General features: G+C 44.1%; 1 protein-coding gene across 1 annotated transcript; it reads right to left on the bottom strand.

The window, feature by feature from the left end:
- Positions 1-1,807: 1,807 nt before the first annotated feature.
- On the bottom strand, positions 1,808-10,787 carry LOC111237812 (serine/threonine-protein kinase H1-like). Its single transcript, XM_022767051.1, has 3 exons — positions 10,516-10,787; positions 8,865-9,579; positions 1,808-2,185 (listed from the first exon to the last, which is right to left on the bottom strand). Exons 1-3 carry the CDS (start codon positions 10,785-10,787, stop codon positions 1,808-1,810), a joined length of 1,365 nt encoding a protein of 454 aa, XP_022622772.1.
- Between the last annotated feature and the right edge of the window lie 1,114 nt (positions 10,788-11,901).

Below are 11,901 nucleotides of genomic sequence, written 5' to 3'. Positions count from 1 at the left end.
GATGAGGATACTTCATGGGTATAAAACAAATGCAATGAATTTCCCCATCCCTCCAGGCGAAGACCATGAGAAGTGAAATCATTTTTCACCTGGCCCTATCATAATGGTGCATGTAAATTCGTGCAAATGCAAATTTATGCCTAACTTTTATGGGTATGAGTACATTTATTTATTTACTTCTTTATTTTCTTCTGAGGAAATAAGAGGAATCAGCGGGTGTGGGAGGGGTTACGTCTCGGAGAGCTTCTATGTGAGTGTAACTGTGCTGTTCTGCTGTGTGTATTGTATTTTATGTTAAGGAACATCTTGACGGTCCATCTAAAGATGTTGATATTTTTTTTTGTCAAACTATTGCTGATCTTTCATGCTATACTACTTGACTGATCAGTGACAGTAGCTGCCACAACAACACAATTTATTGATTGATTGAATTTATTCAACAATGAAATCAAAGGATATGCAGTGAGGTTTAAAAACATTGAAAATTGCACAGAAAAAGCGACAAGTCTTATTTCCCTCTTGGACTTGAATGAATGTTGGTGAAGTATGAGGCTCAAAAATGGACAAAATTGTGTTTCATCTCATGCAGATCTCTCTTATTAGATACTTGATTGCACAAAACATCATACACATAAATTAAAGCTGTTCCTAAAGAGCAGAAGGAAATGTAACATGTTCTGAGTCCTTTTTCCATGAGTTGTTTACAGTTTCAGTCTTCTCCTAGTGCTTTTGTTCAAATCTACCCTGCACGCTGACAGTGTATATCCCTGAGTGTAGACCCAGCTGCAATACATGACTCATCATCTGAAACCAAAAGCATTAATCATAAATGATTAAAACAAAAATGGGGAAAAATTCACAACATATAACGAGTGATATTGCTGAACGAGATTGAACTTCACTGGTAATGATGTTTTGCATCCTACTTGCATTTCAATGCCCTCTCAGAAGTTTCCTCCCCTTGTGTTGCACACTTGTATTACCATTTTAATTCAAAACTTCTCACCGGAAAAAAGGGTTATTTTGAAAATGCTGTTGTTTACAGCTTACATAATGTTTGGGGGAGAGCGGAGAGCTGTTTAAACCCAAAGCTTCATTTTAACTTGATAGAGGCCTGTCACCAAATGTCTGGATTGTGCATTCAGTGGTTGCACAGGACTGTGGGAGCTGCTATGTAGGAGGAGTGACAACAAAAGGAAAGACTGGGACGAATTTGCTCCTTTTTTTCCTCAGATTGTAAGAAACTAAATCTTCCGGCTGTTTGGTGGTGGGGGAGCAAATTCTATTTTAAAAAGGGGAGGGGGGGGGATCAGAGTGGAAGAGGCAGGTTTTCTTCTACTTTCACATCATCCTCGCTAAGATTAGCTCCCATTCCTCAAATGATGAATTTCTCATTTTTTTGGAACGAACGTCTTCACAGGCAGGTAATGTGGTGACTCATAATCATCTAGATGAGACCCTGAACCCATTAGTCTGAGCTGTATGAATAACCAGAGGCTAAAGACCTTGTGGAGGTGGACAGCACTGTCTCAGTGTAAGCCTGGATCTCAAAACTGAAGGATATTCACTAACAGCTTAACTCGACCACGAGAAACTAATGGAAGATGGAACCGAGCCTTCGGGGGAGTCTGGGTTATTAGAGAAGCCTGACTGAAGTCCAGAGAAGAGAGGAAACTTTTTTTGTCACAACACCTGTCCCAGGCACTTTGGCTCCATGTTTGGAGCTATGAGGTTTGTGATGGCCACACACTCTGAGCTGGGGCAGCTGGTCCCATCCCTTCATTAGACTTCCCATGAATCTGATGCTTCAGCTGGATGGCGCTGATGCTCCTGGAGCCCTCTGGCTGGATGTTGTATGACTCTCTGAGGCTGAATCAGTCCAGATGCTCTGCCCTGATGCTGCTCCTGTTTTTATTTTTTCTAATGACATTAGCTTTCCCAGGCCTGCGCTGTTAGCGTCACTGGAGCTTGCGTTGCTGCTCGCGCACCGGGAGGTGCTGCGAGACGCCCGCTGCCGCAGGTTCTGGGAAATAGATCGATGGAGGTTCCTCACGGAGGAGCTGGCTGCCATGGTGACTACCCAGCAGTGACGGATGGCTTGGTCAGCAGTCAGGCGGGTGGCCGAGTCCAACGCCAGCAGGCGCTGGATGAAGTCCTTTGCCAGGTTGGACACGGAGGGCCAAGGCTGTGTGAATAGAAGAAGCAGAGCGGAGTGATTGCCATCAGTGTGAATATGAAAGCATTCACCCCAGAAGATGTCAAGTTAGCCTACACACAGACACAGACACAGACACAGACACAGACACAGACACAGACACAGACACACACACACACACACACACACACACACACACACACACACACACACACACACACACACACACACACTATGAAAACCCGTAATCCTTTAAAAGTTTCAGCTAGGTATCTAGACGAGGCGCCCGCATAGACTCAAAGCCTCTTCAAAGCGGGATGCAAGATTTCATTCTAACACAGCAATAAAACTATGATCCCTGTGCTCTGCAGGCCTAACAAGCAGAACTAAACACAAAGGAAAGCTAAATGTCACTGGGCAAAGGGAAGGGGAAGCAGCAGTCTTGGCTGAATGAATGCGGAGCCTGGGAGGTAGGACAGCCCCGGCTGTATGTGTGGGATTTGGGCGCGTGTTTATTCTTAGCTGGCATTAGCTTCACAATAAAAGCACCACAGATGAGCCTCATTGGGATGTTTTGCTCTTTGTCAATTCAAATAGCAAATTATTCCCCTAGTCATGACCCAAGCTGACATTCAAGAATGCTTTGAAATTTGCCATGCCATCTTTGCAGTGAGAGAGAAGACGTCTGAATCCTTATCATAATTCAGAATCATTAAATTATTCATCGCGGCTTTTGGTTCTTTGTCATGGAGACAACAGCGTAGAAGCCTGCCTCAGGAAATTAGCGACCTTTGTGCTTCCATTTTATTTCAAATAAAGTATTACTGATACAGACACTGGATTAAACATCAGGTTAAAAAGTGGCCAGGACAACTGGTTATCACTGTCAAGAAGCAAACATGTTTTCTTTCTCTCCATGATGATTAGTTGGGGATTGTTTGAATGAAGTCAGGTAATGATGCGCATAATTCAGAGACTGCCTCCTTAATCACTTCCATCTCACATTATTGTCTTAAGATGCAAAAAGGTTTCGGCAGTCGCTCGACAATTAGCTCAGAGAAATGTCTCCACCATGTCAGGCTGGGCGGGAACAAAAAGCTAAATACAGTCAAATCGGAGTGTGCAAAATTCTCTCATTCTCCGCTCAACCTCGCACAGACTACATCTCACTCTTTAGGGAGGTCTCGCTCTCCATTTTAATCCTGAAATGCATTTCTCTCTCCCTCTTTTTTTTTGTCTCTCGACGAGTAATGACAATTAATCAAGCATGAAATTGACAATCGCGAGACTGTTGCCGGTGAGAGGAATTCAAAAGAAGCTGGGACTCGCTTATTCTCACAGTGCACTGACTGGAGAGAAGTGTGTGGTGCGCGGGAAGTATAAACCAGGGGAGGGGGTGGGGGGGTGGGGGGTGGGGGGGGGTGGGGGGGTTGGCCGCCTGCTGAACGAGCTGTAAAAAATGCTTCTCACTCAAACTTTCTTCTCATTGAGTTGTTATTTCACACCTGATGAGCAGGCAGTGTGACGCCCAGTTTCCCCGGGAGGGAGAGAAAGTGTTTGATTGAGCTTCCACGACTAACAAGTCTGGCTTTCCTCTCCATCCAGCACTGGTGGTGATTCGGCGAGGCTTCCTATTACCATACACACTGGACAGCAGCAAGCCTTAGCTAGCATTTTCCTTTTTGTCCTTGATCTTGAAAAGATGGGAACACGTAGGTTTTAGTGCGTATCGGCTCCGTACGAGGCATGGTGAAGCTTTTTTTTTCTTTGTTCTTTTTTGGTGGCGAATGGTGCAGAAAACATTATCTGAGAGGCAGTAAAAGTTGCCTCCCTGTCTGCTATCAACTTCCAAAGAAGAGGACACGTAACTGTGTTGTCGTCCTGGAACCGAGCCACCTGCAGGAAGTTTATCTCCCTCCCTTATTTCGAACATTTTTCACGTCAAAATACACAAAGGCTTTATTGGGTTTGGAAGAAGGGGGTGTTATACATTACTGTTGAGCAGAGAGCTAGCCCAAGAGAAGGGAGGGAGAGAAAGAGAGAGAGCGAGAGACAGAGAGAGAGAGAGAGAGAGAGTGGTGTGGCATAAGCAGTGGAGAAACCTACAGGGCTTGGCTTATTGAGCAACATCTTGTTAGAGCGAATGAGAAGCTCCGCCGACTCTGTTTGCGGCGCGCTACATCTTTACCTGACAAAGCCCTAATTGCAGCAAATGAAGAAAACGCTAGAAGGTTGGATTAATGTGATCATGAGGATAAAGCACGTCTGAGTAATGAACTACTTCACATGAGATCTGACTCACCTGGCAGCAAGAAAGCCAAGTTTAAATATGCCTCATCATAATGAGTCCAAAGGGGAGGGGGGTTGTCGCTAATTCAGGTGAAAGTCACATCTAAGCCACAGTAATCACAATATCGATACCCGGATGCAGGAGAGATTGGGCTGTCATGTACAATACACTGTGGCCAAGTGCAGGCTGGGCTTGTGTTTTGCATGGCGCTCACTAGGGGGCACACTGGGCTAACCGTTACCCAGGTTGCCCTGCTGCTGCTGCTGAAAGATGCAGATGTTTTGGGGTTGGGTCAGGAAAGTGCGGCTTCCATAACACAGCAGCAGAATGCAGAGGAGGTTACCAGGCTGCTGTTTGGCCTGAACTAATGCAAGGATTTGTGCTTTACATACAAAAGGCTGCCACGACAGGAGCACACGTGCATGCACACACGCGCGCACCTACACTGAAATCCACTTACACACATCAGATGAGATGCACTGATTCCGTGCGAGGGACACGCTCCGTCCTACATGCAGCTAACGGATTGAGTGATAAGGTGCGAAAATCCCCCAAGGCTACACCCGTTCTTTCCCTCCCTCCCTCCCTTCTCTTGCTCCTCACCAAACTCCTCCGCCCTGCCATCCATCCCTGACTCCCTCTCAATCCCCACCCTCCCCACCAACTCCCCTTCCTCCCTCCCACTGGTGAGTAAACGCATCAGTGTGAGTCTGCACTACAGGTCTTCAGGCCAAGGGCTGTTGCACCTGTGGGGAGTGCCTGTGCACCGTGTGTGTGTGTGTGTGTGTGTGTGTGTGAATGCGAGTCCATGTGTGTGTGTGTGTTGCAAGTGGAGTAGGGAAGGGGCGGAGGATGCCGGGCACACAGAGGGACCCAGCTTGTGGGCAGGTGCTGGCGGCTGTTTGCATTCCTGAGTCTCACCTCCATTTTACTGTTGAAAACCCCCCAGCCCACCCACACACACACCCACACCCACACACACACACACACACACACACACACCCACACCCACACCCACACATTTACTCCATGTCCCTATTCAGTTTCAATAAACACAAAAGGTTACTGATACTTTTGGAGGAATGTTTGTAATTGCAGCCCCTGTGAATTAATTTGCATAGACTATGAGAAGAAGAGAAAAATCTTTATACGTCCATCTGGAGAAATGATAGCACCTGAAGTTAATCCCTTTTTTCACCACACTGCTTTGTTGAATGCTTATTTCAAATTTCTTCCAGTGGCATATTTAACTGTTTAGTCAAAACAAATAACTCAATATATATATTCTCATTTTCATCTCTTTTTACCAAATGCTATCATCATTTATACGTCCTTGTTATGGAACTCTAGAGTAATTATATATTGTTAAATATAGATGGGTTTTTTTGGTGTCTCAGTGGTTAGCACTGTGGGTTGTAAATCCCCTCCAAAAAAAAAAGGACACATAGTGTCATGGTTCCAGCGTCAGTGGTAATAAATCAACACTAAGCGGAGCGATCAGGCTATGATGAGAGCGATTCTGCAGTTTGTAGTCCGGGTGTGTGACATACTAAACAGGGCGGCGGCGCATTGTTAAATATAATAATTTCTCCATTTCAAAACATAGTGGATTAGCGATATTGGCCACATGTGCATGCTCATAACTGAACCAGAGCAAGCAAAAAAAAAATACAATATGAATATAAATGATGATTATTAATAATTAACTACCAGTATCAGTCTCAGAACCATTTTCTGGCTCTCTTGGTCCTGATAGCATTTGCCCATATTATCATATCATCTATATTCAGGAGTATTGTATTGACATCCAATCAAGTTACTTGTGACACCTTTAGTTAAAAATGAATCCTTGTTCATTGCTGCCAAACTTACATCTTAGGTTTGTCCTTTCAATAATCCTTGTGATTTATTAAGAAAAAAAAAAAAAAAAAGATTTGTGGAAGCCAGTGTTCTCATTACTATTCATAGTATAAAAGGCATTGTGTGTGCATTTTGAGTATCGCCGTGTCACTCTGTTCAACTGCTGGACGGCTCATTTGAAATGAAACTCTTCAAGTTGAGTTTAATATGTGAAGGGAATTGCTCAGGCTATTGAAAGTGTTCTGGGCCCACAGAGAAGCACCCTCCTGAACGCCATGGAGAACCCTTGTGATGGCAGAGGATACTTTGTGGATACTTGTGAACCTTTGTCACACATTACAACATTATTATCACAGTGTGTGTATGTGTGTGTGTGTAGCAGTGCTGTCAGTCTACTGGAGAGGGTGGAGACTTGCACATGACAGAGAATAAGTGTCTTGTCACCACGATAATGTGATTGATGACTGATCCATCAAGCCCCTGGACCGCTGCTCAGCCATGTACGATATCTTCATATTGTCATCATATGAATTTACAGATTGATGTCTTTACTGTATCTCACTGGGACGTGAGAGTGTATATGTAAGTGTGTTTATTCCCAAGGATTTTCTCTCCACCAGTGTGGCCTACATATGAGCTCGGTCGAAAGCCACCATGAAAAACGTGAAATAAGCCCTTGCATAAAGTCTAGAAGGATTTTTGCACTATTGTTCAGCTGGTGGTCAGTGCAGCGGTAAACACAGGGATAATAGTCCAGGGCCTATGTAAGGGAGCCTCTTGTATGCCAGACTAAAATGTCAAACTGCATCCCTGAGAAATGGGCCAGGCTTAAAGCCCAGTGAATAATCCAGCCTTGGGTGTAATCAGCGTGAAAGAACAAGCCCAAACTCGCCACTGAGCTCGACAGAATAGGCTGTTAAAAATACCCTCTTCAGTCGTGTGACAGAGGAAAAAAAACCCAAAAAACAACAACAACAACACACAAAAAAAAAACCCCGGGTTCCTCTTTACCCCATTTCGAAGCATTCTCAAAGAGCCGATCCAAGCGGAAACTCGACACACCGCAACAAACTTTCACATATCCCTTCATGTGCTTTACAATGCTGGAGAGAGAGAGGGGTAAAAAAATAAATCCACCTTGTTACCTTGTTGAATTCTATTTATACTCGGCAGGGATAGAATAATGGAGCTATTCCTGGAAGTTATAATAATGATTAAGGTGTGAATCACTCTTGTGCAGCGAGGAGATGCAGCAGCCATATGCGAGCGGATGTGATAATTCCTAAACATGCACATGACACACAACACAACGCGACTCAGACTGCATTGTGGGGGGAAAATTATGGGGCTGCATGTCAAAATGGAAACGGTAGATGGGAGTTTTACTTAAAGCTGTTTCATTCACCGGGTTAACCGTCAGCCTGCCAAATCACTACAACCAACTTTTCGTGCTAAACTGCGTGTGTGAGCGAGCTCCTGGTTAGCATCCACAACGCCAGACCCAAAGTTTCCATTCTGACCGCATGACAGACAGGCACAGCGGTGGGAATTTTGTGGAGTGAAGACTGTCAAAGAAGCGGAGGTCAAGTCGGCATTATGAGCAGGCATCTGTGAGCATTAACAGACTGACAACTTCTACCTTTCTATGACAGAATATTCCTGACAAAAAAAACCCCAGCGTGTGTCTGCTGCAGGAGCCGGAGTTCAGGTTTTTGCACTGGATACTTATTTTGACTCTTTGCAAGCGTCAACACAAAAACACTCTTAAGGGGACAAACATAAATGCTTGTGTGAAGCTCCCAAACAATAAAATCAAAAGCTGCCTCTTGGGGAAAATGGATGTAGTTGGTGTAAAAGGGGGGAAAAAAACCTGGCTTTGTATCGCAACTGTATATAAATTTAAAGTTTTTCAAAGATAGCAAGCCTGCACCTCACAAGTTCCATGGTTCCCTGGTTCTGTCCATCATCCTCAGATCACTTCACCGGCTTCCAGTTTCTCACAGGATCAACTCAGGAATTCTATTACTTCTATTACAAATCAGATCTTATCTGTTCTCCTGACCCAGTGCGAATCCTTCAGACCTCTCAGGTCGGCTGGTTCAGGGTTACTGGTTGTTGCTTCCTTTCCCTTCTATGCTGCTACCACTTCCACACCCAAGCTCACAACCTATCTGTTTCATTGCTTTTAATTAACACTTGACTCTGTGTATGTTCTGCCGCTTCTACAGTTTTCTCATTGTAAACTCATTGTACTCGTTCTCATTGTGAAGCACTTTGTCTTGCCTTTGTGTATATGAAAGGTGCTTTATAAATATATTTGCCTTGCCTTGCCATTGAGGTGTTGCAGTAGCTGGATGTGCTACATGTCCATACATCTTCATGATCTCTGCACACTTGGCTGGCATCGGATATAAATTGTGTGACGTGGAATTATCCAATATGCATGTATTTCCAAGTGATTCTAGGCATAATATTATTATCATTGCCTCCAGAGCTATTAAGAAACACTAACTCTACATCACTAAATTCCAATCTGCACATAAAGCCCAGTAAACTTACATCTCCATGGAAACTGTACTTTCCTCTCACTATGGATCTGTAGAGCCGCGTGCGACTGTCTTCCTCAAATGGCATAGATCCACTCAGCACGATGTAAGTGATCACCCCAAGCGCCCACATGTCCACTGCACAGGTGTAAGGTTTCCTAAGTAACACTTCAGGGGCCATGTACTCCGGTGTTCCACAAGTGGTTCTCAGGGACCATGATGTCTGATCTCCCCTGTTGCTCATGTCAGTGTCAGAAACCTCAGACCCCATGCTTGTGCCACCAAAAGTGGCCAATCCGAAGTCGGTCACCAGCAGCCTGGAGTCAGCTCCGGGGTGGTAGTACAGCAGATTCTCAGGCTTCAAATCTCTGTGGGTGATACCCAGATCGTGCAGGTATCCCACCCCAGCCAGCACCATCCGGAGGGCCTGGGTAGCGTCCCGCTCTGTGAAGTGGCCCCTGCTGACAACACGGTCCAACAGCTCCCCACCTGTCGCCAGTTCCAGCACCATGTAAACCCGCTGCGGGAACTGAAACACCTCGATCAGCTGAATCACATTAGCATGGCTCACCCGCTGCAGCACCGCCAGCTCTGACGCGCACACCTCACGGCCCTCTGGGGCCTCTACCTCCATCATTTTTATGGCGAAGGGCTGGCGAGTCGCCCTGTGCTCCACACGCACAACGCGACTGAAGCTGCCACGACCGATCAGAGCCTTGATGTCGTATCTGACAGGGCAGAAGGGGAAAGATGACTCATTACAGCATAACTATCTCATGATACACTGTTGTAAAGCACTCACGTCTCTCACTGCAGCTGCAGCTGTGATCTATGGGAGGGGATCTGTATGCTGTTTAGGCGACTGCAGCAGAGTCAACCAAGGAAATCCATGTATATATATATATACACACACACAATGATTCTGATTTACAGATGAATATGGCAATACTTTACATAAGCTGTGACTAATCAGATGTGGAAGGAGACGTGCAGTCCTTGCTTTAATTGTCTGTAAGTTTTCACCTGACAAGTACAGGAAGGCAGTCTACAGGTATTACAAGGCCTCTCAAATGAATGCCTGCTATTACTGCTGATAAAGTGTACTGCACAAAGGTTGGTGGTTGGCTGACAGGAATGAGAAAGCAGGTGACATTAGAAAAGCTCTCATGAGTAATTGGAAGGCTCTTAACGAGTCATATCACCTTACTTTGTGTTGCAAATGATCTATTTTTGAACGATTGTTAAAAACTGGCAGCTCACAGAGGCTGAGATAATATCACTTGTTAACAGTTTCATAATTTCTTTCTTTTCTCTTCCCCATTTCTTTTTTTTAACACAGTAAGTTACTTGACAAAATCAGGTCACTTCACCAACATCGAGTATGATTAAACCTGCATGTTTTTCTGATGCCATTTTCATAAAAATCTTCATGATTTTAATATTTATTTATTTATTTTTTACCAGAATAAAGTCAAATCTTACATAACAGAAGTTGGCAAAAATATTATTACAGATGCTTTAACTGCACAAATAGGTTACATAATACTGTATAACTGGATTCAAGGAAATTTTACATATTACTTACTTGAAATTATCTCAGCTTTTTAACACTATCTATTAAAAAACTTTTTTTTAGTATATCAATATTACTATAAAACATTTACCTTGCTGTCACACGTGGATCAAACTTGTCCTTATACTTGGCAGCTTTGTCCTGTTGTCGTCCATCTCTGATTATCAGCTGTTGGCTGTTTGATGGCGGCTGATGACACTTGACACTTGTGGAAAACCAAGGGCCCCTTTGCTTCTCCAGACGCTTCTTTGGCTCATCATCATCCCCACCATGTGCTTTGCTGAAGGCCACAAGTGATTGCACCACACTTACGTAGCTCTTCTTGGATGCCTCAGGCAGCACCTTACTGTTCCCACAGCCCATCACTCAGAAGGAGTCAACCATCCAAACAATCCCTGCCTCTGCTGTAACCTCAGCGTAGCCTAGAACGAGCCAACATGACAGCAGCTTTCTTTCAGCTACAGTACACAGATAAAGCAGCACCTTGATGCTTAAGTGTGTAAACAGTAGCACCACCAGACCCCACCCACCGGCAGGTGTGTGAACCCACACTCTCACTCACTTGTGGTAAAAGTGTCAGGTAAACAGAAGTTGTTTTGAAGCTATTGTCACTCCTCGCAGAGTCAATTACCACAGTGATAGCAGACAAAAGAAGTATTAGTGTGGAAGAAGGACCCCCAACAAAGTGAAGGTTCCAGTCACACACCAGTAACATTATAACATCACATGTAGCCACATCATGTATGCTGTTCAATCAACTTCCTTGGCACTAAAATGCTTACAAGTTACTCTGTTCTATATGGGATAATGGGAGTTAGATATTGGCACAGTGTAAGAAAACATTTTCGAATTTTTAAGTGAAACATTTCTTTATTTAAGCAGCTGGTCATTTCCATCATCCAAGGTAAACGAGGTGTTCAGAGAGTGCAGCCAATGTCAACCAACACACACCAGACTTCACAGAAAAAAAATCCAAATTCATAGTAAATAATTCTGATCTGCCCCAAAATTTAATGGCTTCTTCACTGACCCGTGAGCCACCCCTCCATCAAGTTTGGTGGAAATCATTTGAGTGGTTTTTGTGTTATCGTGTAACAAACAAACCAACAAATGTACTCCCTCAAGCAAAATGAACTTGGAACGGCCCACAAGTCCTGATTTTTGCTTTTCACCTACAGACAAAGTGCCTGACAACCACAGTCACATTTGTATTTATTGCAGCAAAACATAATGTACAAATATTGCATATTACATTTTGTAGTTCACATCTATGCCACTGCATTTTTAACTGATTGCAGGTTGTGTCAAAGAACGCAATAGGTATGCATGTTCACTGTATTGTTTGTATGGTTGAGCACAGTACATTACATACAGTGTCCCTGTCAAGCCTGTGACTATAGTGCTAAACTATTTTTTCTATTTTCTGCATTATATTGTGCTGCTGTCATCATGTGTCCATAATCCTCAGAGAATGGAA

This window comes from Seriola dumerili, unplaced genomic scaffold (assembly GCF_002260705.1).
Source record: "Seriola dumerili isolate Sdu_G_001 unplaced genomic scaffold, Sdu_1.0 BDQW01001124.1, whole genome shotgun sequence".
Lineage (NCBI taxonomy): Eukaryota > Metazoa > Chordata > Actinopteri > Carangiformes > Carangidae > Seriola > Seriola dumerili.
This window is presented reverse-complemented; position numbering and strand designations above follow the sequence as displayed.

Excerpts from the sequence above, each read along its gene's own strand:
- LOC111237812 (XM_022767051.1), bottom strand. The coding sequence starts at position 10,787 with ATGGGCTGTGGGAACAGTAAGGTGCTGCCTGAGGCATCCAAGAAGAGC. Across the intron at positions 9,580-10,515 it reads GATCCACGTGTGACAGCAAG|ATACGACATCAAGGCTCTGA; the intron begins GTAAATGTTTTA and ends CTGCCCTGTCAG. Across the intron at positions 2,186-8,864 it reads AGTACAGTTTCCATGGAGAT|CCTTGGCCCTCCGTGTCCAA; the intron begins GTAAGTTTACTG and ends CTATTCACACAG.